The sequence below is a fragment of the Stegodyphus dumicola genome, chromosome 1 (genome assembly GCF_044657685.1).
Source record: "Stegodyphus dumicola isolate Sdum_Otavi_A_Nest chromosome 1, ASM4465768v1".
In the NCBI taxonomy this organism is placed as follows: domain Eukaryota; kingdom Metazoa; phylum Arthropoda; class Arachnida; order Araneae; family Eresidae; genus Stegodyphus; species Stegodyphus dumicola.
In genome coordinates this window covers 53,262,147-53,290,076 of record NC_140768.1, presented here as the reverse complement: position 1 = coordinate 53,290,076, position 27,930 = coordinate 53,262,147, and the positions used below count along the sequence as shown (strand labels likewise).

The window sequence follows — 27,930 nt, the reverse complement described above, 5'->3', positions numbered from 1 at the left end:
AGAGCGGCAAAAAGTATATTACCATAGTAAACGCCGCGAAGCAGTTTTCAAAGTGGGGGATAAGGTTGTGGAAAGAAAATTCATCCTGTCTAGTACTCCAGAAAATTTTGTATCTAAATTTGCACATACGTTTGGAGGTCCCTGCATCGTGCAACAGATCGTCGAGGAAGTAATTTATATTACTTCAAATTCAGGCGAAAGTATAAAGGCCAGTTCGGATGAGTTAAAGAAATACTACGACCGAAAAGATTTTGATATTCGAAATAGTTTTTCGCAGCTTCCGAGACAGAAGAGGCAGCAGCAACAACAGCGGTTTCAGTCCCAGCAGCGCTTCCACCCCCTGAGAAAAAGAAAACAACCGACGGGATGATAAGGCCGCAGACAACTCGAAGAGTCCCCCAGAAAAAAATGCCACAGCCGATGGAAGCTCCAACGAACAAGAAATTTAAGAAAACAGAATCGTCCAGAAGAAGTGCCCCAGTCAGGAACAATGATAGCCGTGCCCGGACAAGGTTTCGCAGTAGACAACGCCAGAATACAGCGAAGACGGGGTTTACTGAAAGAACGACAAGACCACCGCTGGGTAGAACAAAGAGACCAGCCGAGGCTCAAGGCTCTCATCACCGCCCAAAGCAACCAAGAGTGTCCATGCAACAGTCGTCAACGACGTACGTTCCAAGAACCAACGTTCTGGCCAACGAACAAAAAAATCAGGAGCCACCATCATCCACACTAAGAAACTGATGCATAGGGGAGAAAAACGTCAAGACCGACCCCAGCCAGAATGAAAATTGCGACAGTCGACAACTTAACAGGGAGTCAGTTCTGCAGGAAGCAGATGATGGAGTACCATTTAACAAAACACAAAGATAAGTGAATTTTCAATAAATCCTTTCTGTCTGTAAAATTACATGTTAATCTTTTAGTATGAAGTTTCATGTTCAAGTCCATTGCCTCTGTGGAGAACTAAAGTTTATTTGGAGAAAGCACAAAGCTAAAATGTAATGCTAATGCAAAGAACGAGTAGTTCAGGTTTTGTTTTCCGAAAGACTATTTATGTTAACACCTCAAAAGTTCTGGCCGGATAAAAGCAACTTCTTATTAGTACTTGTTAATGAAAATTTGTTTTAGGTTCGCCCTTTTGGCCAGAAGAAAGAAGTCAAGTAATTTTTTTCTCTAGTATGCTAAAAGTATGCGATTATAAAATGTGAAAATATCTATTGTGCTAAGGTAAATTATACTCTAATTCATGTTTAAATTCTAAAGAAATTAGAATAATTATGTAGTGCGAAAAATTTCGAAATATATTTAAAAGTTAATGTAAGAAAATCTTGAAGTGTAAAAGTTAAAGTGTAAAAATGCTTCAAACTCTTGAAGTGAGGATATTTTAGTCAAATTAAATCATACGTTTCCGAGCAAAAACTTACATGTTTCAAAAGCCCGAATGTGGGAAAAATTTATTATTCTATGAATGTGTAGGTCTCTTCACTAACACAGTTAATTTTCATATTTATTAGCTCATGGAGAATTTACGAATTTGAATTAAGAAGTGTTTTAAAAGGTTGGTATGTGTAACTATTGTGTATTTAGGTGGAGAGTTTGTTCACTGTGACATATAGCACTTGAGTTTTGCACCACATATTGTGGAGATCCAGAAGGGGATTAAGCTAAAATTAAGCCCTGAATATGGATGAATACTTGTGTCCCTTAAAAACCGCAATGTTCGGTAAACTTGAGAAAATTACATTAAAGTCTAGAGATTTAGGAACTCGATAAAAGGTTCAATGCTTGTAAATGTAAAGTGTTATTTTTTGTATGTTTAGAAACATGTATTCATAGTTACTCTGGAAGGACAAGACTGATTGCCCTAATGATCAAGAACGATAGATTCTACAACGGAAAATTTAGATGAAAACGAATTATTTGTATTGTAATTAAATCAAAGTTTAGTTCTTGTATGTAAACGGGGCTCAGAGCTGTTTTTCTAGAATTTAACAGTTTGTAACAGGTCTTTAAGAAATTTTTTTTAAGTCTGCTAAATTCTGGCACCGGCAGCTGTAAGGATTTATATTTATTTTAACTAATAATTTAAAGTTTTATTTGAAACTTTCCTATAAGCCTTAATTCCCCTAATTGTCAGTGCCAGAATAGTTGTAGCGCGCAGAAGGAAAAGCAAATTTTCTGCCTTCAAGGAAGCCGAGTTACGGTAGGAGGAAGGGAGAGTTAGGCTCTAGCTGCCGTCTCTGCCGTAGGTACGTTTGCTTATTGCTGGTTCAAGTGGCTTAATTGCATTTATCTGCTGCCACTAGCTTCAAAGGGGTTTTAATTTACGGGATCTCGCCGAGCCCTGTAGACTAGTTTTATCACTTGTTAAATATTTCAACTTTTAGTTTCAATTATCTGACTTTCAGTTACCGCCCAAGTAGAGGCGAAGTTTGTTGCGTCGAGTTGACGCATTTGTAAATTTTAAAGAGTTAATATAGGGTACTTGAACCGTTCTCCTGTGTAATTTCCTGTTACTCCAGTGTACAGACTGGTCCAGTTCATTCACTGGACTCTAAAGATGTCTAACACAAACATTCAAGGAAACAATAATAAAATTTTTATTTGATATCTGGGTTTTGTAGCTCGAAACATTTATCACCTCCTGTATAACGCAAACGGTATTAGTTGTCCATGCAGTTAATTATCTAAACAAGTTTAATTTCTCTTTTTCAGGCATAATTCCTGGCTTCTGGGTGTAAGGCCAATTCCAAGATCTCCGTCAAGATCAGGAACTTTCCCTTCCGGCAAGCAAATATTGAATTTTTGAAGAATTGAAACAAAATATAAGAAAACCTCTTCCCGCGCCAATGCTGCACCTGGGCAAGCCCTTTTGCCTAGAAGAAAAGAGTGTATATATATAAAATAATAATATGATGATGATAATATATTAAAAAAGTAAATTTTGAGTTTTTAAAATTATTGAATTTAATTTTTATAGGTACTGGAATTTTACGTCAATTATTCTATACATAAGAACGAAAGCACAAATAATGTTTACTAAAATTAAATTCAGAGAGGTAAGTTATCATTTGCGTTATTTGATTTTATTTTATCGTACATAGGATTAGCTGTTCATACAAAAATATATCTCACCAATGGAAAAAGGTATAAAATATTCTATTTTTTTAATTTCTTTTCCATCTTCTGTCAAAAATCTTTCCGGATAGAATATATTAGCATCTTTACCCCAGTATTCAGTGTTATGATGGATAGCCCATAGATTAGATAAAATTAGACTGTGTTTTGGAATGAAGAATCCATTAACTTTTGCATCTGTGAGAGTACTACAAATAGAAGAAAGCATAAATGACAGGTAAAAATGTTGACAAGAACACAATACAATACCAGTTTTACCATATTTATAGTAAATATTATACAGTATTATTGCCTCTTTGGACTAATAAATAAATAATTTGTAAATTGTTAAAGTGGATCAGGGGGAAAGGGAGGCATATTTAGAACAAATTGTAAAAGCCCAAATGCCCTTAATACTCTTCTTCCGTGCCAGTTCGAATAATTTGAACTGATGTTTCATTGTTTAAGTAGAACTTTGATTCATTTCGCATTTGTTAAAATAGCAAGGCTTCATTTCCTCTCTCCGATTTATTATGCGTTTCGTTCTACCTGTATTATACGTTTCCCCCTTCTGAGCGTAACGTATCTGTGTCATCTCCTTTGAAATCGATGATTTGGTTTAGTTTATTACGGCAAAGAACGCTAGGGTTATCTGCCCAAGAGAAGGGATGCCTATATGAAGGACTTTCTAAGCAAAACTGGCTCGTATACACGTTTCACATGAGGAAAACCATGAAAATGCCCATGCATCTAGCCCGTTCGCCTGGATTCGAACCCAGGTCGGAACTACCAGTGTTCATCTATTTTACCGCTCGGCCGCTGATGGACCCTGAAATCGATGGAGTTTTACATAAGACTACATAATTCTAAAGTTGTTTCTTTATATAACTTTACACGAGTACAATATCTTTGTAAGTGATACTATAAAGATAGGTTCAGTACTTTTTCGTCAATGTATAATTTCTTCAAGATTAAGCTACAAATTCTTAATATTTTAATCTCATTTTTAACAAGAGAAAGAGCACTATTGGTCACGTGCAGTACATTTAATTGTTATTTAATATAATGCTGATAATATCTTAATTTGCCTATTTTCTGTTTAAATTAACTGCTGTTGTCAATGCTACACGAATGTACGTTTCTATGCAAGTTCAAAAACCTTTCTTTAATAGGAAAAATTTTTATGAAAACATTTACTATTTGAGTCTATTGACGTTCTAGAAGATTTTCAAGTAAAGATTTAAAAGAGGGAACTCGTTTGTTTCCTTCCATAAAGTTTTTTCGTATCCAAAAATATAAAATTTTGCTCAGGCAATGGATGATAAGATGAAGTTTCTGAGTATGAGTTTGAATTCAGTAGAATTATTTAACTATGGTATAGCATATAAGAACTGTATATTTAAATGGAGGGATTCTTAAGTGCAGGCTTTTCTGAATCTGCTGTTAAGAAAATCAGTTCAGGAGATTCACTCCAAAACATTGCTAATCTCATGAAAATTACAATCGTTGAGCGAACTGCCAACTTTATGGTAAATTAGCATAAGAATCAAAATTTCAGAATTTTTTACGTTACCACATTACTTTTTTGCCTAGATTCAGTTATTGCCAGTTTTGATAAATACATATATCACGATTAAATTATCCAAATTGATTAACTTCGGAAAAGCAAACGAAGGCTATCTTCCTCAGGTCAGATGCATTCATGGAGACTGTTTTAAAGAGAACTTGTTAACATCATACATTGCGAAAACCTACGAAAACCCTTGAGTTCAAGCAGGAAATCCAACCTACCTGCGGCCGAGCTGTAAGATCGCTTAGCACTGGTAGCTCGAATCCCTGGTCACAAGAGCGATTATTCCGTGACTTTCTCCATGTGTAACGTAACTGCGATCCAGTTTCCATTAAAAGGTTCACCACAATGTGTGCTTTGCTTAAATCAATTAACCTATCAATTCAGTAATTTGGATTCGAATCAGAGAAGAATTAATTACAAATATTCCGTGAATTTATCCACTTGTTCATCGATTATCTTAAATTCTTGAAAAATTGAAAAATATTATAAATAATAAACTAAACACCCCCACATAACTATTTGTATAATTTTTTAAAATATGGTTGTATGTTTTTATTATTATTATTATTAAAACGGTTGCATAATTTTAACTCACTTTGTTTAAAACATACTGAAGCTTTCTTAATGATTCAGATAGGACATAGCGCCGACTGGGAATAAAAATTACACGCTATACGGCACACCTTTTTCTAAATTTCAGATCAAACTTAGTTGCTCAGATGCTGGAGCATGAAACTCATGTAATGATGTAACAGTTGGTTAATCTGCAATTTTTCACAATGTATCTTCACGATATAACTTTCACGTCTTATACGTTAATGTGTTGTAAGACTCTTTGTCAGATTATTAGCCTGAGTTTCGAACTTCTTTAAGGGGATTCATACACCTTAAAACCCATGTTCGAACATGTGACTGTTGCAAGAATTAGGATAACTTATTTATTTTAAAAGCAATTACTACCAACGTTTTACAGCTAACTACACAATATAGCTGCTTTCTGAAATAGTAATCAGAAAGTTTGTGTTGCCACAAATATTTTTATAATTTAATCTGGTTTGTGACAACATTTTTCGTCATGTTTCCACCTTGCGCGCACAGTTTAAAACATTCTGTTGCATAATTTAATTCCATATTTAATATCTAGCTTTTATAACATTTGGAAACTACTGTGAACCTAAAATTCTAAAAATTCCATGTTAAATTTTTATTTTATTTTGAGTTGAGTTTATAAAATGTATTTTATTAACAAAATTTGTAATGTTTTCGTCCATAAAATTTTTCAGTATTAAAATATTCATCAGATTGTTGGTTCAGTTAGAAAAGAGTGCCCATATAAAGAATTCCATCCAATTTCAAGTATGTAACATGAGCCTTTTTTTAAAATATCGTGCGCGCAAGTTGGAAACATGGCAAAACATTTTGTCACAAAGACGATTAAATTACAAAAATATTTGTGGCAACACAAACTTTCTGGTTACTAGTTTCCAAAGCAGCTATATTATGTAAACAGCTGTAAAAAGTTGGAAGTAATTGCTTTTAAAATAAATAAAATATCCCAATTCTTGCAACAGTCACATATTCGAAGATCATGAGGGATTTAAGGTGTATGAGTCCCCTTAAAGAACTGGATTTTATGAAACAGCTAAAAGAAATAAAACTCATCACGAGAAGCATCGAATAATTTTAGTACATTTTGTTGCGTTTGTAATAGAGTATATTTATCGGTTTGGCAAGACAGTAATTTCGACGTTTTAGTGTGAAATAAAACTTAATTTCTTCTACACAGAAAATTAAGTTTAATCAATCAAATATCTTCTATTCTTTCGATGACCTTTTGCCATCTTTCTGGTAACCTTACAATTCCACACTCAGAGAACTTCTGGTTTTTATCAACAAAACACTCATTCAAGTGCGATTTGGAGGTCATCATTATTACTGAAATTTTTACCATTCAAGAAGATTTGTAAACTTCTATACAAATGATAAAGCAAAAGTATAAGGTCAGGGCTATATGAGGGATGCTACATCACTTCCCAAACAGGTACTAGCAATTTCGTACGTACTGCTAAAGATGTACGAAGCCTCGCACCATCGTGGTGGAATACAACTCCTTTGCGATTTGCAAATTCTGGCCTTTCTCTTTGATTGCATTCTCCAGTTTCATAAGTTACTCGCAGTAAAAATCTGAATTTGGTTGCTTGGAAACAACTTAAAATACACAACACCTTTGTAATACCACCAAATTGACAAACATCATCCTTTTCCAGATGTAATTTAGCTTTCGATAGGATTTGTGCTGGTTCATCATAATTTTACCATGATGTTTTTCGATTGTTGTAGACAACCTATTTTTCATCACAAGTAATAATTCGTTTAAAAAAAGTATCGATTGTATTACGTTTAAAATGCGTATCGCAAATATTGATTCGTTGCGTTTTAAATGATTTTTTTAAAATTAATGGAGAACCCAAATATAAAGCTTCCTTACGGAGTCCAAGACATCGTATGCGATTTTCAGTTATCGTGTGTGATTCATGTAGCTCTTTTGCAAACTCTCGCAGAGTTATATAATGATTCGACTCAATTATGGTTTTAATTTTGTCATCATCAACTGCAGAAGGTCGGCCAGAATGTTAATCCTCTTCATGTGAAAAATCTCCAGAACAAAATTTTTCAATAAAATCTGACGCTCTGTTAATCAATAAAATCAATAAAATCTGACGCTCTGTTAATCAATAAAATCAATAAAATCTGACACTCTGTTAAGTTATCAAGACCATAAATTTCACACTCAGTCTCTTTCTTTCCTTTATGAAAGTAAAAAAAAGTAAAATATGTTGAATGTGTTCAGTTTTGCATCTCATATTAAAATTAACCATAAACTAACAGTTGTAAACATAAATACAAGGAATTTATTTCTATAGAAGCTAAAAGAGTCAGCTGAAAAAAAAAAGTAAGATTCACAGAAGAATAACAAAACGAACATAACGCTATATATTTGTGAAAACCGAAATTACTTTCTTGCCACTCCAATATTATACATATTGTATGTAAAATTCTAATAGTATGGAAACAAGGAAGGAACTATTAAAATTTTGTAACATTTAACGATTCCTTCATTATTTTCATTCTACTGCAATTTAACATGCTACGAAAGATTTTGAAAGTGACTATCGTTTGGAACTACTTATGAATTTTTCAAAATAAAAAATTGTTATTCACTTAAAATGTAAAATATAATTATTTAAAATCGCATGGTCTTAGAATCTCAACAACAGTATTTCTAAGATTGAACAAAAATGATTACTTAGTAAGCAAATATAACATGATTTCAAATGAAATCAGAGGTGTCCGCCGATAACATCGCGGCAAAAACATCGCGGACGAAAACGTCGCGGAGAAAACAACGCAATGCGAAAACGTCGTGCTACAAAACATCGTGGGAGAAAACATCGCAAAGAGAAAACATCGCAGTTCTAAAACATCGCGGTACAAAATATCGCCGTCGAAAATAAAGCAGTTCAAAAACTTCGCAGTTTAAAAACATCGTCGTCGAAAATATCGTGGTAAAAAATAAAGTATCTACAAATCATCGCATGACGATAACATCGCAGATATGCTTTTTTCAGGTTTTAATAATTGTAAATGGATATTCCCATAATGATTTGTGAGCGCAAGATGTAAAGAAGGATAATTTTTACTTTCACATTTTTTTTTATTAACTAATAAATTTTTGCTGAAAAAGTAAGAAGAAACTTAAGCATAGAAAACTAAATGCAACTTATACATTATACTTTTCATGAAAAATTACCAGTGAAAACTTTACAAAAACTGATTTATTAATGGCCTTTGTTAGTTAACTATGTCGGTTTAAAATTCTATTCAATGCTATAAATTGCATTAATTTTCTATGCTTAAGTTTCTTTTTTATTTTCTCAGCAAAAATTTATTGATTAATAAAAAATATGAAAGTAAAAATTATCCTTCTTTCCATCTTGTGCTCACAAAATATTACGGGAATATCCATGTATAGTTATTAAAGCCTGAAAAAAGCATGTTTGCGATGTTATCGTCATGCGATAATTTGTAGATACTTTATTTTTTACCACGATATTTTCGACGACGATGTTTTTAAACTGCGAAGTTTTTGAAGCGCTTTATTTTCGACGACGATGTTTTGTACCACGATGTTTTAAAACTGCGATGTTTTCTCTTTGCGATGTTTTCTCCCACGATGTTTTGTAGCACGACGTTTTCGCCTTGCGTTGTTTTCTCCGCGACGTTTTCGTCTGCGATGTTTTTGCCGCGATGTTTTCGGCTGTAACCGAAATCAGAACATAAGCATAAGTGTGATACCTGCGAGACAAACTTTCTTTAATTTTTTCTTTACATTACTTACTATCTTAGGATATTAATTGGTATTATTGTCTTCCAACGCATCAGTTCCATTATGACGGCTTCAGTGTATGGCATTTGGCGATGATCCTCCCAGGTAGGAAGGCGTTCTCGCGAAATAACTTCATCAATCTCAGTCTGAACTTGCTTCTGAACATCTGGATAAGCTGCCATAGTTAGCAGCAACCATTCGAGTGTCAAGCGAACAGTCTCACTTCCCGCACCGAAGAAAGTTCCAACCATATCCGTTAGAACTGGCTCTGCATAAACAAAATATTTTAACTGAAACTGTAGAAAGAAACTGTTAATCCTGTCTAATGTGAAAATTTTGTTTTAAATTTATATGACGCTTAACTTTATCAAAGACCGCTTTCGTTTACGTTTTTATCGTAAGGAACTATACATGTTTTAAGCCTTATTATTTTTAGCTTACTTCTAAAATGTTTGTGCAGAATTACTAAAGCAAGAGGAAAAATCATAGATTTATTGGAAAGATAAAAATGAAATATTTTATTATATTATTAATTATTAATTTTAATACGCGAAGCGAATTGATGCTAAGCAAATTTATCAATAAACAAGCTATATATTTTAAATTATTTTATCTATTTCACCAAGGAGGTTAAAATAAACGAAGTAAGCTTCCTCTGTAGGCCTCGAGCAATGAAAATGAAGTCATGAAATATCATAGTATGACGTTACGACTTATCATGGCACACTGCCATAGGCGAGCTTCTGGTTGGTTTTGTTTACGTTTTAATTGGTGCTGTCTTAATGTTAGCTTTCATCATTCAATGTTTATCAATCCCCCGTTCTAATTTTAATACTTAACAGAAATGATTTTCTTCTTAGTGCATAGAAGAATCGCAAGGATAACTGTTTCAAACTGTACAAAATCTAGGTATGGAAATGTGAAAATTTTAGCTGAAGCATAGAACACCTAGAACATGGTAAAACCTAGAACTAGTATAAGTTTCAATGACATTTTACGCAAATTATGCCTAAAGACACTTTTCAGCTTCCGGACGTTGATATTTGTTCTCAAATTCGGTGAAATTTTATTTAACAATATGTTTAGTACTCTTATCTACACGCTGCAAGGCGGCTATCATGAGTTGTGACGTCACGTTATTGCGATTTCCTTGGCTTCATTTTTGTGATGTCGTGCTTACTCCATCTGTTCTAACCTCCTTGTATTTCTCTATAAACTACTGAAGTTACTTAAATGTGCTATGCCCTTATTAAATTTAATTAAATGTTGTATATTAGGAATAAATCAGTTTTGGATTCACAAGGGCTTGTGATTTTGATAAGGCATTTCATATTATTTTACCAGTAATTTATTATCTAATAATAAAATTAAAATCTAAATATGAGCATCCTTTCCCCATCCAAACTGAGTAACTTTATCAGTGCGAGACATGTATTTGGTTCGCTAACCAAACACTGGAAAACTCCTAAAGCGCATATATCTTTTTGTACTAATACATTAAAGTTAAAATTGATTTATTGCTGTCCATCGAAAGACGTAATAAATACAAATATTCTCTTTTTATTTTAAGTAATAATTTAATTACTATAATGTAAACTAATACAGAAATCGTGGAGGTTTATGAGCCCACCAGCGGCCGAGCGGTAAAGTCGCTGAACACTGGTAGTTCGGTCCGAGGTTCGAATCCCGCGAACGGGCTGGCTGCATGGGTGTTTTCGTGGTTTTCCCCATGTGTAACGTGTATACGAGCCAGTTTCCCTTAGAAAGTCCTCCACGAAGGCATCCCTCCCCTTAGGCAGATAGCCCTAGTGTGCTTTGCCAAAATTAAATACACACATACACACGTGGAGGTTTATGTTAGGAAAATACAAAAGTCTTGTGTTTAGAGTATAGATTCAAATAATTTTTGTTACGGAACATATAAGTTTAAGTACATCGCTCTAAAACATTCAACTAAAAATTTCAGTTTGAAAATTTAATTTTCAATTAATTCATATTTTTAAATAACATCTTAAAATCATACACTATAAAAAATAGAAGATTTAGTCGTGTAGTTTTATTTTTAAAATTGTAATTAGAAATATGTAAACCTCCAGGTATTTAAATTTATATCAAGTTTTAATTCAGTCACTTACAACTATAATATAATCTACATAATTTTGAATTAATTTCAGAATTTTGTCTTTAATTATTATTCTACCAATGCAAATGTCTTTGTTGAGGGGTTTTATTTGGGATGAAATTTGTCTGTTCATTAGGCTCTTCTAATCCTTTCACTTCAGTATCCATTCTATTTGTGAAAAGAAAAACAATACAGATCTTTCGAAATTATTGCTGAGAAACTTCAATGTTGATTATTGTAGATTCATTATAGATTCATTTCAAAGTACTAAGCATTTTAGATACATTGAAGACGCGTAATAAAAATCAAACTTGCAGCATAGGTAGATTTACACATTCCTTTTTATTTAGTTGACCAAGCATTTCAATAAGAGAATATTAAATAATTGGGAGCCATAACGCCTATTTTTGGATATTTAAATCTTCACCGTTACATTTTAAAAGTATAATATTGAAGAGAGCAAAGAGTTAACAGGTTTTGGAGAAGCGCAGAGCAAATGCGATATATGTAAAGACAAAAACTTAGATCGGAATGAATTAATCCGGTTTCGATAGTATTTTTATTGGTTTATAATTCTGAAATTATTATTGACTATTTTAGTCGCAGATCACAAACCGTCTGCGGCATCAGCATGATGTAAAAACCATATGACATTGCTCTTAATTTTGAATGGTTCAGTTTAATAAGTTTTATTATAAGTAATAACTATTTTTATAATAGAAAGGGAAATACTCAAACTAAAATAAAGAATTAAGAAGCTGTTGCAAATTAAAGTTGAAATTTTGATTTACATATTTTTTTATCTTTCATAGATATTTCGTTTATATTCTTTTTAGTCTAATCTGAATATTATTTCTGAATTTTCTTTCAATTTTTACTTTTTTCACTTTTCAATTTTTATTTTATATATATCGCTGATCCAAGATAACCAACCTAAAGCAAGTGAAATCTCCCATATCCGGTTTATCTTAGGCCATCCAATATAATATCGCCTGCCTTACAGTTGTGTTATTTGCTTGTTTTGGATTCGGTTTTTCTTAGCCAACTTATGTGATACTGTGTATAATGTAGAAAAATATTCTCGAGAATTTCCTAAGGTTTTAATTTTGAGTAAAAGCAATTAATTCCGTTATAAAATATTACAAATATTTTCTTCTTAATTTTTTAATTATTATCCCAATAAACAAGAAGAGAACACATTTAAAAATTAATAAGAGAACACATTTAAAAAAGCTAATTGAATAAAATTAACTGCAAAAAATATAAAGTGTGATGAAAATCAAAATTGCTGTTAATTAATTAGCAAATGTATAATTCCAAAAATATAGGATAAATTAAGCCAAGCTTTTTCTCAAGGGATTAAATAGACTTGACTGAGTGAATCTTAAAGGTCATTTCTATAACGTTACATTCAGATGAAATTGAACCATAATTTGGAAATCTTTCATATAAATGGTCAATTAAGTAATTAATACCTAAATATATCTGAAAAACAAAAATTAGTGAAATAAAAGTTTTTTTACTGAGTTGCAAAGCCAAACAATTAAAACATCACAGGAAACAAAAAATTAGAATGATGAAAATACCGAAAAAATCAATAAAAAATCCATAAAAAATAAACAGTAGATTGCTAATTTAACAATATGATACGGGTAATCCGACGAAGATTAATTTGCGAACGAGAAAAAGCTAAATTAGGCTTGATCAAGTTGTGTTGACTGCCGAAACAGCAAATCGGAAATGTGGGATGGATTTGGTCGGTGAAATTAAAAACTAATAAACATTTGGACGAGTTTGTTTAATGACTCCTCCATGGTAAATATGTGACAGTATTAGGTAAAAGCAAAGAAGTCTGAAATGAGGGGTGTTGAAATGTCAAAGTAAAGAAACAGAGCATGTAAATAAAACTTCAAAAGGCTTAATTTTATTCATATTTTTCAAAGCAAATTCCAAATTCCGGTGCCCAAGTTCTGGTGGAGGATTACGTTATTAAAATTTGATACCTCTAAGTACCGTCGTTTTTTCACAACGCGAGAAACATACATATCATGCAGATTCTTCATTATTTAATTTCTTTAAATCATAATACAGAGCGATAATATCTGGTGGCAACAATTTGAAAAGTGAAACAACGCTTAATGTTGTTTCGAAACTAATAGTCCTTCTGGGCTACTGCCCCTTCTGGCTTAATAACTCATATTATTTCGTGCAGTTCCTTCTCCTTTTTTTTATGTCTCGTAGAACTTCATTCTGATGTTTGATATCTTAATTTTTTCATTATCCAAATTAAAATAAAACAGTTTTAGACAGGGCTTGGTTAATCTTCAACGCAGTTAATCAAGAGTATATTTTATATTTACATAATTCAATGTACAATATCGGCAAGAAAAATCTACAGCCATATTGTTTTAAATATGGAATAAAAATAAAACATAACTGAGTGTCAGTGATAATTTAGCACATAACAAATATAACAAACGTTTCAGATTTTATGCAATTTTATTAGTTTTTATCATTAATAATTCGTTGTTTAGGGTTCGTAATCAAATAAGAAAAGAAAGTCCATAAAATAAAATATCAATATTATTGCTCATAACACCTTTTTAAAAAATTTGCTATTATAAAATAAGCAGGAATTGCATTTAAATCTATAAGTTACTTTTTACTGAAGAAATTATATTAAGACTGCACATAAGCAGATGAGAAAAATACATAAATAAGATCATACTTACTGCAAAATGCTGGATCATGTCTTTTACGAATTTCGAGCAAATATCCATCGATATAATCCCGAATGTCAGCTTCATTTAGCGTTTTTTCGTGCTGCTCTACTTCCTTACTGCAAAATTAATAATTGTTGAGAAATATTTTTATAAAATTGTCTAAAAAACTATCATCTCTATCCAAAAATTTTTTAACTTTGAATGCACAAAAGTATCATTAATCTTACAAAACATATGCAATAATTGTTTTTATTTTTCCCTCAAAAGCTGACTCTTAAATTTTCACCTACAAAGAAACGAGAATCATCAAAATCAAAACATTTACGGGTGCAAGGAAGATTTTAATTTATCCACATTTACTTAGAATACTGCAAGATTTTTCAGTTAATCTTAAATACAAGAGTACATATGTTTTTTTCAAAAAATAAGAATATGGCAAATTTTTATTAGAAGTATATTTACCGTATCCATAAAATTCCTTTTACCCAGCCTTTACTTCCGCAATCTTTGGTAGCATATGTATACTTTCAGTTACAAAATATTTTAAATGATGCAAAGATTCATGTTTTGGTGTTTTTACATGTAAAAGCTTCAACAACCACGACTCCACAGCATTTTTTGTGTCATCGTCAGATCTAAAGCACTTGCCACAAGCTCGCGCTTCATGTGCAGGAACAAGTGATAGTCGGACGGCGCCAAGTCCGGGCTGTACGGCAAGTGATCGAACTGCTCCCAATGAAACTGTCGAATTAACGATCGAGTGACACCAGCAGTATGGGGCCGAGCATTGTCATGGAGCAACAAATTCCTTTACTGAGCATTCCTCTTCGTTTGTTTTGAATGGCACGCCTTAGCTTTGTTAAAGTCTCACAATATCGTGCCGCATTAATGGTTTCACCTCTGGGAAGAAATTCAGTAAGCAAAACGCCTTTCCTATCCCAGAAGACAGTGCACATGATTTTTTGTGATTACATTGTCACTTTGAACTTTTGTTTTTTCGGAGAATGAGTGTGTCTCCACTCCATCGATTGTTATTTCGATTCTGGTGTGAAATGACACACGCAAGTTTCATCCCCTGTCACAATTTGGTTTAAAAAGTTTTCTCCCTCATCACTGTACCACGTGAGAAACGTCAGGGCACTACAAGTCGCTTTGTTTTGTGAACATCAGTGAGCATTTTTGGAACCCATCGGGAACACAGTTTCCGATAATTCAAGCGGTCAGACACAATTTCGAACAAAACAGTACGTGAAATTTGTGGAAATGCCTCTGAAAGAGTTGTCATTGTGAAGCGCCCGTTCTCATGAATTGCTTCATCAACTTTCCTTACCAAATCATCGGTGACAACAGAAGGCCGACCACTCCGAGCCTCAGCGTGGACATTTGTTCGACCTGCATTAAACATTCTTACCCACTTTCTCACCATTCGATAACTTATCGCGTATTCACCGTAAACTTCTGTCACTTGACGATAAATTTCGGCCGGTTTAAAATTCCTCGCGTTCAAAAATTTAATCACGGCACGAATCTCACAGTCAGCGGGAGAACTAATTGTCTTAAACATTTTGAATGTGCACAGCAAACTGAAAACACAACATAGAGCAACCAAAATGGCGACAATTGAAAGTCAGTGAACAAGAAAGATTAGTGCGCATGCGTTGGACGCCTACCACAGCGCTGCGACGGCGCTAGAATGAAACGGTACTTAGTTTCCGAATACGCTACGTATGTGTTAGAGTGTATGTTAGCTTAGCGATGTAAAATTAATTGGACATTACTATCCTCCATATTTGTACGAAAATATGTATAATCTTATCGAACTTTTGGAGTAACTATTCATTTGAAAAACTTGCAAAACAAGTTTCTGTTTGAATAGCAATTATCGTTACCGCTAATATTAAGAACGATTAACCTTCGACACGTAAAATATAATAAGCACTATCAAAGTTAAACTCACTCTACTAATGAGTTAAATTTAAATAAATTTAAGGAAACTTAAGCCAATGTACGTACTTTACATAATCCCTAAAAATCTTGTTCACTTTTGAAAGAGAGCTCTTGCCTCCAAGATGCAAAAAAATTAGTATTTTTGCAAGCCATGGAAAAAAGATTTGCCATGCAACTTGGCCGGCTTGCCTTGCACTTTCTGTGATGCAGTAATCTAACAACTTGCGTTTTGGGTGGTCATATGGTAGCCGGTAACCAAAGATTAACATAGCAATGTTGTTGGACATACTTGAGGCCAAAAGGGGTCTCACTTCTGTTGGTTTCTCTCCAGTTTTCTCAAAATGGTCTAACAAATCCATGATTTCTTCCTGTAAATAAATTAATAAACCTTAATATTCTTTGTTTGATTCTCTTAAGAAATATAAAAATATTCAGGCCTTTCAGAATATGCATTAATAAAATATAAACAAGAAATGGTTAATTTCGAAAGGTTTCGCTGTACGAATAATAATACTTTACATAACTTTGGAGATCATTATTAAATTTCTGAAGTCAGTATGTGAATCAGAACAATAATAATGGTTTAAAAACCCAATAAATCAATCAGGATTTGCATAGAATCGGGCAATAAAGGTGTGATCTTGAGAGAAAAGTGACACGCAACTTCAATAATACTACGCTTTTAACCTTGATAGAATGATTAGGACGGTTTGTCTGTTCCGTTAAGAAATATAAAAATATTCAAGTGTTTCAAAATGTGCATTGATAAAACATAAACAAGAAAAGATTAATTTCGCTGCATGAATAATATACGTTACATTCCTTTGGAGATCACCACTAAAGTACTGACGTCAGCATGCAAATCAAATCAATCACAATTGTACACACACACACACACACAAAAAAAAAAAAAAAAAATCGATCAGGATTTGCATAGAGTCGGACAATAAAGGTGATCTTGAGAAAAAAGTTATATGCCCTTCATTATGTCAGTTAATATTACGCTTTTAACTTTGACAGAATGGTTAGTACGGGTTGTTTATTATTTGGATACTGACAGAAGGTACAGTAACGTTAGAAAGATATCAGTAATTTGAATTTTAGTGAGATTTTAGGTTTCAGTCCAACCAGTTGTCTTTTTATAAGCGTCACACTCGTTCAGACAGCAATACTCGAAAATTCACATTGAACACCATGGCGTAGATCGGGAAGTGTAGTACGTAATATGGGTTGTCTTTTCTTTGGATATTTCACCGACATTGTCATGTTCTTAGAAGGTACTGTGAAGGCAGAAAAATACCAGTTCCTTGAAACGTATGTGAAATCTTATAATTTAGCATTTCATCAAGCTTTTCTTTATGTATGTGAAACTCTCATCCCTTCAAAGGAAATATATTGAAAGGCTACATGTCCAACATTTTATTTCTCTGGATCATAGTGCAATATAAAAATCGTTGAGATGACGTTGGAAGTGTTATCTCTACCAAGTCTGTCTCCTCAAAGTTCTCTCCAGGAGCTGTAAACTTCTTTTTTGCTTCTTCTACAAGGATGGTAGCAATTACTCTCTGCTATAATGGATTATCTGATTAAGAGGTGAATAATTTATGCAAAATTTGTGTCAGTGTCAGAAGAACTACATTCCCTATTAACAATCTGTTTTTTTAATGAAAACGTAAAATATATGTTGAAGATTACAAAAAATTCTGAAAAAAAAAAACATTTTTATTGTAGTACTGAATATTACAAAAATCCTGAAAGTATCAAACATTTTTATTGTAGTTCTCATGAATAAATCATTTAACTAAATATTTTCAGTACTTCCTTGGAAAACCTAAAATAAGCTAATGTATAACTTTATAAAATATAGTTGATTTTTTGTTCCATACTTAATTTTTGGAGGGTAATGTATGTTATATGTACGCGTAATGCTTCATTTGTTGAATTTTCTGAATTGTTTGCATTATAGAATTTTCTCATGAAAAGCAGTTGAACAGCTATTACATATATCATTCAACAGTAAATTTAAAAGTGAAACAAACTGAGGTATGGGCATACATATATGAAGGAAAAATATCAAAAGCTGAATTTTACACATTTTGAAATTCATCTACTATGAGTAACAACCAGGAAAAGAATAATCTTAATCAATTTCTATTCATTTCAAATTATTCTCAGATATCTACTTATAAGGAGCTATAATCACAAGTCATTTTTATATTATATATTAGATTTCAATATTTTCGCTTTACTTTATATAATAAATTATTAAAAACAAGAGTAACCAAGATATCTCTTGCGTTATCGGAGAGATCTGTACTCTTCGTTGCAGTGATTGTAATGCTGCGCTGTCTTTGAAACACAAAAGGAGAAAGTCGCCTGAATAAAAAGGCTTAGGAGGCTCTCATTAATTAAAGCCTTGTATTACAGATGCGGGTGTATCTTAATTTTTAATGTTAAATTTTCAGGTGAGCTGCTCAGTTTTAAAACGACATTGTATTTAAGCACTTGTGACCTTTATGAGTTCTTCCATTCGTGGTTTTCCGAATCCCAAATCTCGAAACATCTGCAGTGAAAATCTTCTCTGCTCTATCCAAGGTAGTCCATTGAAAGCTTCAGTCTCTGTAAAAATTAAATAAATAAATTGAAATAATTAAAATTAAAAAGCTTACACTTTTTTGTTTTGAATGTTACGAATCAATATGGAAATGTTGCATTCAAACTAAAACTCCTTTTACATGGTTTAATGTTTTTTATCCGGCTTTTTTATTTAAAATTCGAACATTTTGTTTTATTAAATATACTTTTATATAAAATGAAAGGATTTCGATTAGAGATAAAAATTCTTCCCGCAATATGCAAGGTATTTTCTCCCTCCTTTGTGGTGTAAAGGGAATCCCGTAGAAATATTTTACATTTTTCACGTTTCCTGCTTCGACAAAACTAATGACTCTGCAGTTGGGGCTAAATTAAAAAGCGATGGACGATAGTTCGTCACCATCAGAATTTAGCGTTTGGCTCCCCTCCTCCCCAGTCGCCCGTTAAGTGAGAGATAAAGTAAGGTATTTACTCCCCCCCTTGTCTTCGTTGTGTAATTGAAAGTACATCCAGCTGGCCATCGGGAGATCCAGAGTTCAAGTACCGGCAACAACACTGCACAATTTCATGCTTCCTGCTTTAACTGTAAGAGTCATTAGGTTTTAATAACTCTACAAATATATTTGAGTTCTCAATAAGAATGATTTTCCCCTCGTTAAGCCAATTTTATCTAAATCATTGCTGATTACAAACTTCAAACTTCTACAGAAATTCATATAAATTTGTGAGTGATTTGTTTAAATTGGCACAAATTTGAATAAGCATGAAAAAACAAAAAAATCTCCGTGTCTTGTTGTCTCGTATGTAACAAAGCAAACAGTACTTACCTTTCCTTGCAACCATATTCTTCACTATTGGACTTAAAGTCTGTAGAGTCATTAAGCTTATTCGGAACAGGAAAGATGGAAAATGTTTTGCATCTCCCTTGTTTCCCTTGTGTTGTTTTTTAACTGTAAATTAATTTTACTTCATTATTTTAATCCTTAATTTGCTATCTTCAATGCATATGAATTGCATTGACTTTAGTTTTAGCATCATGCCCATCTCATATTTTGATTTAAACTTATTTATTTTACCATATGCTCAGTTTTGCTGTAATATTTTCCATTCGTTATGGTGTGCTGTGCAATTTATAATATAGTAAAATTAAGTTGTATGTCATATACTCGTTTGTCATGTGTTGGACGTATATCAATATATTACAATTGTTTAGAGCATTAGATTGCTTACTGTTCCTTACGTTGATTATTTCCTGATCCCAATCATTGTACTCTTGGTGCTACTTTGGTAGACGGTTGCACGGATTTTGGCGATTTTTCTTTTGGCGAGTAATAGTAATACAACTTATGATAAACCCATTGCTGGATAAGTTATTTATGGTAACCGATACTTTGTTATCATTTTATTTAAAAAATAATGTGTTTTATTGTGCATAAATTCCATGTTTCAAATATTATTTATGGCTTCTAAATATTAAAAATCAATTTAATTTTGCATTTTTATTTGAAATAAAAATTTTATTGTTTATGATATTTTATGAAATTTTATGTTGTGGATGGTGTAATCAATGACGTCACCTCACTTTAAAAGTAATTGGTTTTAATATGTATAAATTTAATCTAATGTTTTAAACATTATTTATGGCTGTTAAATATTAAAATACAATTTAATTTTGCATTTTTTAAAAAATGATTTTATTATGTATGAATTTTTTAATTTTAAATCTAGGCGTGATGTAATAAGCTCTCTGATTGGTTATAGAATATTTGTGCATTAACGAGCTGTAATCAGCTCCCTCATTGGTTACTGAAAATTTGTGCATTTTCGCGCCGTTTTAAAATTCAATTCATATCATCGAATTCCTTCAAAGATGTTCTCTAAATTATGATTCCGATTTTTTTGGTGGTACTTATCAATAAACAACAGGTTAAATGACACAAAAAAATGTAAGTACATATTTTTCATTTATTTTATAATTGTATACTTCAATTTTTGTTAAAAAAATTAATACACTATTTTCAAAAATTGCTGAGATAATTATTGTCCATATGTTTTAATGTTAATTATATTCTATATAACGTATTTTAAAGTATTTGAATTTAGTAATATTCTAATTCTTTTAAATGTTGTGTAGGGTTTATATTTATTTTTACTAACATTTATTTTAAGTTTAAACTATCTTTCCTGTCAAGCCTTACTTTCCCCTGGAACTGCCAATGCCAGAATATGTAAATTTGAGTAGAACGCGCAAGGATTCAAATTATCAGCGGAAGTATTATGATTTAAATAGAAGGAAACGAGTTCGGTGTGAGATTCTTACTTAGCGAGCGCGGAGGTAGTTAGCGAGAATTGAAGAACCCCGCGTTGCGGCCTATGTGCTTGGCGGGAAGTAGTGGTAATCGTTCCAGTGAGCTTCAAGTCTGCTGAATTAGCAGCGGTATTGTAAAACGCGGTGAGTTAGTTATTTTAGAGAACCTCGTAGTTAGAATCTTGTCTTTAGTTTCTTTTCAGGTTATTTTTATTTGACTGCCGAGTTGGCACCGTCTGTAAGCGTCAAGAGAACGCAATTGTAATTTATTACGTTGAATAAAAAGGGACTTAAACCCTTCACAAGGCTCTATCTTTTATACAAGTTTTCACAGTCACCTCTTGGTTGCGTGCAAGTTGGAGGCGTGCAACGTTATATTGGCGCCCGAACAATTATCGAACTGAAATGGCCGAAAACTGGATGGAAGCCGCTGGACAACACCAAGAAATGACAACTCAGTTAGAAGGATTTGGATACCTGGTCCAGACTTTGAGAGCATCAATCAAGCCAAACGTCTATTTCGACGGAAAAAATTCGGTGGCGGTATTTCTCGAAGGTCTAGAAAACCACTTTCAGCTCTACCCTGTGCCTGAAAGACAAAACGTTGCCATCGCCACACCAGCACTAAGAGGACAGGCCGCACTATGGTGGAAAAATATAGGCAAATTTCTTCTAGGTGAATTTGGAAGCCCGACGTATACATTTGAAAATTTCAAAAAATCGTTAGTAAAGGCCTTCCCCATAGTGAAAGATCGCGCACGGCTGGAAGCCGAACTATATAGTTTCTATCAACGGGATACAGCACAATTGACGGACTTTATTTTACGAAAAATCAAGCTAACGGATATGCTGTATGGAAAAAAACCCGATGCGGAGATAATTGAAATAATATTACCAAGATTGTTACCCGCTGTCCAAGACTACTTTGAAATTAGAAACCCAAGAACATTGCAGGAACTCTTCGAATTGGCGGTGAAGTTTCAAAATCGCAGAATCGCGGAAAGAGCGAGAGGGGAAACATATTCTCAAAGTACCCGAAGGAAGGAGGAAACCAGAAATGGAAATCGCTCGTATGGGGGAAAGAACTATCAAGCTAACGCATCGAAACTCGAAGGTCAAGGCCCAAAAAGAAAATTTGAAAATAAACATCCGCGTACCCAGAAGACACAGATTGAAAGGAAAGCTTTAAACGACTAGAGGGGCCTGTGAAAGGGAGGGTCCAGACCCCGGAAGTTTTAAAAAAACCCTCAAATAGACATTTAAACACGGTCATCGTAAAAAACTCACAGCTACCAATTATACAAGTCCTGGTTGGCGATGTACCAGTAGAAGCCCTCATAGATACAGGAGCAGAAGGAAATTTTATGAGTGAAAATTTCTTCAAAAAGAATTTTTATAGGATACGACTATTTAAAACCAGAAATACGGAAATTATAGCGGCGCAAGGAAAAACATGTCACTGCATCGGGAAATTATCATTAAACTTACAGGTAAAAGAGGAAAATCTCAAGGTATTAATTTTTGTGCTGAAAGACCTACAACACTCTCTTATTTTAGGTATGGACTTTTTAAGGGCCGCGAGGGCCAAATTAAATTTTCAAGATAGTTCCGTGGTGTTGGAGATGGACCAGAGGGTGGTGGAACCTGTGGAGACACCTGAATTGGACCTTAGCCATCTGAATGACCAGGAAAGTAAAGCAATACAGCAAGTGGTGAGTAATTTTTCTCATTTGTTTTCAGAAAAACCAGGAAACTGCCAAATCGTGACTCACAAGATTCAATTAAATGCCGAAAAACCTTGTAGGACTAAACCGTATCGTTATGATAAATAAAAAGACCTAATCATCGAAGAACATATTCAGGAGATGTTAAAGAATAAAATAATAACGCCCATAAATAGTGAGTACGCTAGTCCAGTCGTACTATGTAGGAAAAAGAACGAGTTTCCTCCTTCGGATAAAAGGGCTTGGAGGTTTGCTATCGATTACAGAAAACTAAATAGTATTACAAAATTTCCAGTTTACCCTTTGCCGGTTATAGACGAGATCATTAGACAGATCAAATCGACAAGATATATGTCTACTTTGGACTTAACGTCTGGCTACTATCAAATAGCTATGAGACCCGAAGATATACATAAAACCGCGTTTATAACAAAATCAGGCACTTATGCATTTTTACGCATGCCCTTTGGGTTGTGTGGGGCCCCATCAACATTCCAGAGAGCTATGGACATTGTTCTAAAGCCTGTCCTAGGAAAATCAACTTTAATTTATCTAGATGATATAATTATAACGAGTAGTACGTTGGAACAACACATTAATGACCTCGAACAAGTTTTTAAATTATTAAAAGAGGCCGGTCTTACAATTAACGCCTCAAAATGCAAGTTCGCAACTAAAGAACTTAAATATCTCGGTTATAAAATTTCGCAAAAGGGTATAGAAACGCAAGATTCAAAAATAAAAGCTATTAAGAATTTCCCACCGCCCAACACCGCCAAGAAACTTTCGTCTTTCCTTGGATTATGTTCTTACTATCGATCTTTCATAAAAGATTTCGCTAATATTGTTGAACCACTCTTAGTAATCAAAAGAAAAAAGAGTAAATTTACGTGGACAGCGGAAGCTAACACAGCTTTTGAAAGATTAAAAGAAGCGCTTATTAATGCCCCTGTTTTAAAATTCCCTGAGGGGGACGAAAACCTGGAAATTGCAGCAGATGCGTCAGACTATGCGGTGGGTGCGGTTCTTATGCAAAATAACCATCCGCTGGCATTTTTTAGTAAAACATTGAATCAGACACAAAGGAATTATACAGCTACAGAAAGAGAAACATTAGCCGTATTAATGGCTGTACACAAATTTCGAGTTTATTTCGGCAAATCGCCAGTAACAGTCTTTTCGGATCATGCGGCTGTTGGTAGACTTTACTCGGGGAAAAATCTAACGCCCAGGTTAATAAGATGGGCTTTAAAGCTCCATGAATATAATATCACAATAAAATATAAACCGGGTAAGGAAAACAATGTAGCTGACGCACTTTCTCGTATAAAACTGGACGACGAAGGAAATGAACTTAAATGCGCTGTGTTGACTTCAAAAATTTTAGATTCTAGAGATACGGTTATTACTGAACTGAAAGCTGATTCTGAATTTGGAAATATCTATGCTTATTTGAAAGACCCCGAAAGCTTTGAGCATACAGATATCGATGCGATAAGAAATAGAGCAAAAAAACTATGAAATAATAGATAATTTATTATTCTATACGAAAACAACAAACGAAAATCTTGAGTATAAGCCAGTCATCCCAGCCTCGCTTCGATTAAGCATTTTGAAGGAGTTGCACGAAAAAAAAACAGCGGGCCACCTAGGGGTCAGAAAGACTTTAAAAAGGGTACGCGAGGCGGTATATTTCCCGCAATTATACAAAATAGTAATGGCGTATGTCAGGTCCTGCAATCAATGTCAGTTAATGAATGATATTAATTACAGCCCGGCCGGGTACTTAAATAGCATTCGCGCTACATTTCCGAATGAAATTTTAGGCATAGATCTCCTTGGTCCCTTCCCCCAGAGCGTGTTAAATAAAAATCGTTTTCTTTTAGTAATAGTAGATCATTTTTCAAAATGGATAGAAATTGTTCCACTTAAACGCGCGTCAGCCAAAACAGTCGCAGATGCATTCTTACACAGATACATTTTAAAATACGGTGCACCGATAAAAGTCATTAGCGATAACGGAAAACAATTCATTAGTCAAATATTTGAAAACATATGCAATGGACCTGGCATACGCCATATCAAAATGGTTCCGTATAGACCACAGGCTAACATAGCAGAAAGAGTTAATAAAAACATAGTAAAAATAATTCGCAGTTACGTGAGCACACATCACAAGCGCTGGGATGGCTACATAAATGAATTAGCTTATGCTTTAAGAACGGCACATCATGATACTACGGGAAAAACTCCAGCAGAATTATTCTTAGGCAGAAAGTTAATTACGCCTTTAGATAAATTATTCTTTGTGCAACAAAGAGAGCAGGAGTTTAAACAACAAGATGTGCAAAAGTTGATTGATCAGGCGCTTAAAACCTCGGATACGGCAAGAAATAGGCAGAAACTTTATTATGATAGAAAACGCCGTGAAGCAGATTTTAAAGTTGGGGATAAAGTATTGAAGCGGAAATTTTCTTTATCAAGTGCCCCAGACAATTTTATGGCAAAGCTAGCTCCAAAGTTTGAAGGCCCCTATGTAATTCAGGAAATCAAAGGGGTAGTCTTATATCTTAAGAACGAGAGAGGGGAAATCTGTAAAGCAAGTCCCGACCAGGTGAAAAAATACTATAATCCAAATGATTTTGAAATCCTTAAAAGTTTCTTGCAGGACTCAAGTCTAAACGAAATAGAAGGGCCAGAGACTACAACAACTATTCCACCACCCAAGAAACAGAGAACTGAAGAGAGACCTAGCACTTCTACAACCCGGACGTCGGTATCAAAAAGAAAAAATGATTTTCAAACTCCGGCGTTTAAGAAAAACAAAAATACAGATGAACCGGGTAAAGAAACCGTGGTAAAGAGAAAAACACCACCTACAAAGGATAGCAGGAGAAATTACACATCAAGGAGAACGCGCACACGGCCACAGAGTCAGGCGCCAGCAAGGCCGCCGTTCCGGAAACTGAAACGCCAGCAGGAGGCACAAAAATACGAGGAACAGAAGAAATTCAAGAAGGACTCCAGACCGGAGGACGTCAAGACCAGCCGTCCCAGGCAGAAACGGAAAGGCCAACAACCAGACGATTACTCCGTCAAGAGGCCAGCATGTAGAGGACGCAAAAGAAAAAGCAACGTGGACGACACTCGGAGATCAATAAGGAGAAGATTGACATCCATGAAACCTCTAACTTGGGATCAATTTTGCCAAAAACGGATGACGGAGTTTCAAGCATCGAAAACTCAAAGATAAGTTAAAACCTTCTATAATTTTTTTTCTCTTTTGTTCCGAAATGTTATGCATAAGTACGAAGTTCTATGTTTTGACGAAAGTCAATATGTCTCGGTTGAGACTTAGTTTTGTTTTACTTTATTTAGCTAAGACAAAAGTATTATTTTCTTTAAGTGTAAAAGCTAAAAACAAGCATTTTCTGTTGGTCGAAAGACTAATTCTGTTATGTTAAAGCCAAAAATTGGCCGAAGATAAAAATAACTTCGTATTCTTCTATTAATAAGAATTTTACTTTCAGTGCCGCCAGCTTGGCGAAGAATGAGTAAAGTAAAAATTTATTTTCTCTTATTCATTTTATGGTAAATTGTAAAAAGCATATGTATTAAACTTTTGTAAATGTATGTAAATACTTGAATGTTATGTAAAAGTAGAATTTAGTCTAGAAGCATAAAATTGTAGATGCTAAAAGTGAATGCTTAAAAGCAATGAAATCAAAATTTAAGTAGTAAATTGTAGATAAAGTCATGCTTTAGAGCGAAAGCCTGCATGTTTAAAGATGAATGAGGGGGAAGTTAGAATGAATGTGTTTTGCAGGGTTCTCCACCTACATTTGAATTTTTAAGAATATTAAAGTAGCTCATTGAGTTGTAGAATGTCGAGTAAGGTGTGTCTATTTGGTTGTTGAATTCTAACAAATCATGGTGGTTAGGGGAAGTGTTGTAAGACTAAAACACGAATATTCCCGTTTGACACCACACACGGTGGAGAGCCAGGGTAAAGTTAAATTAATGCTTGAAAAATTGAATGAATGTGAAGTAAGCAATAACTAAGAAAACCGAATCGTTTAAAAACAAAAATTTATTGTGTCAAGAAAGTGTAAATTATAATGTATGTAGAAAGATACTGATACTTATTCCTTCCAGATGCTGGAAGGAAAGACCAAGATTAATTGATGAAGTCCAGGAAAAGTTGCTGTAAGAAGAGAGCTTTATAAGATCAACAGAATTGTAGTATAAAATTTGTTACATAAGATTTTTTTTTTTTTGTGTGTGTAAACGAGGTTCTCGCCAGTTAGTTCAGAATTAGAGAAACTTACAACAGGTCGTTTGTAGGACCTGCTTCCAAGTTTTCCAAATTCTGGCAGCGGCAAATGTAGGGTTTATATTTATTTTTACTAACATTTATTTTAAGTTTAAACTATCTTTCCTGTCAAGCCTTACTTTCCCCTGGAACTGCCAATGCCAGAATATGTAAATTTGAGTAGAACGCGCAAGGATTCAAATTATCAGCGGAAGTATTATGATTTAAATAGAAGGAAACGAGTTCGGTGTGAGATTCTTACTTAGCGAGCGCGGAGGTAGTTAGCGAGAATTGAAGAACCCCGCGTTGCGGCCTATGTGCTTGGCGGGAAGTAGTGGTAATCGTTCCAGTGAGCTTCAAGTCTGCTGAATTAGCAGCGGTATTGTAAAACGCGGTGAGTTAGTTATTTTAGAGAACCTCGTAGTTAGAATCTTGTCTTTAGTTTCTTTTCAGGTTATTATTTTTATTTGACTGCCGAGTTGGCACCGTCTGTAAGCGTCAAGAGAACGCAATTGCAATTTATTACGTTGAATAAAAAGGGACTTAAACCCTTCACAAGGCTCTATCTTTTATACAAGTTTTCACAGTCACCTCTTGCTTGCGTGCAAGTTGGAGGCGCGCAACGTTATAGTCGGTATGATGTTTTTAATTCGATATTCAATTTCAGTAATATTTTAATCTAATTAAACGTTGGCACAATTTTTTTATAGCGGTGTTTTTATTCTCTTCTTTGCTATATGAAAGTAATAATAACCTTACTTTAATATTTTATACTCATAGTAAATGTATATATTTACACTTGCCTGCCATCTTAAAAAACGACATTTTCAACAAAAAATTAATCCGTTACTTTTAACGATATTTATTTTATTTTTTTAAGTTTTGAATACTTTACTATGCGTAAAAATAGCGTTTTTCAAGATGGCTGATGTTTGTAAAAATCGCACCAACAATTGCGCCAACGTAAATCGCCATAAATCCGTGCAACCGTCTACCAAAGTAGTTCTGTACTCTTTACTATGCACCGTATTTTGCTTGTAGTAATTTTATTACATTTGCTTACTACATATACCTACTGTACGCTCTGTGATATATATTCATGTGTTAATTACCTCTTAC

At 33.7% G+C, this 27,930-nt stretch overlaps 1 protein-coding gene across 1 annotated transcript in view; it reads right to left on the bottom strand.

Moving 5' to 3' along the window:
- Window positions 1-2,579: 2,579 nt before the first annotated feature.
- Window positions 2,580-27,930, bottom strand: part of LOC118204280 (cytochrome P450 18a1-like) — a 36,882-nt gene continuing 11,531 nt past the window's right edge. Inside the window, exons 3-8 of the mRNA XM_035376618.2 lie at window positions 18,385-18,491; window positions 15,939-16,240; window positions 13,935-14,041; window positions 9,093-9,348; window positions 3,139-3,329; window positions 2,580-2,879 (exon numbers count right to left, since the gene is read on the bottom strand). Coding sequence (XP_035232509.2) covers window positions 2,701-2,879; window positions 3,139-3,329; window positions 9,093-9,348; window positions 13,935-14,041; window positions 15,939-16,240; window positions 18,385-18,491 — 1,142 coding nt within the window. The 3' untranslated portion in view covers window positions 2,580-2,700. The remainder of the gene's footprint in view (window positions 2,880-3,138; window positions 3,330-9,092; window positions 9,349-13,934; window positions 14,042-15,938; window positions 16,241-18,384; window positions 18,492-27,930) is intronic.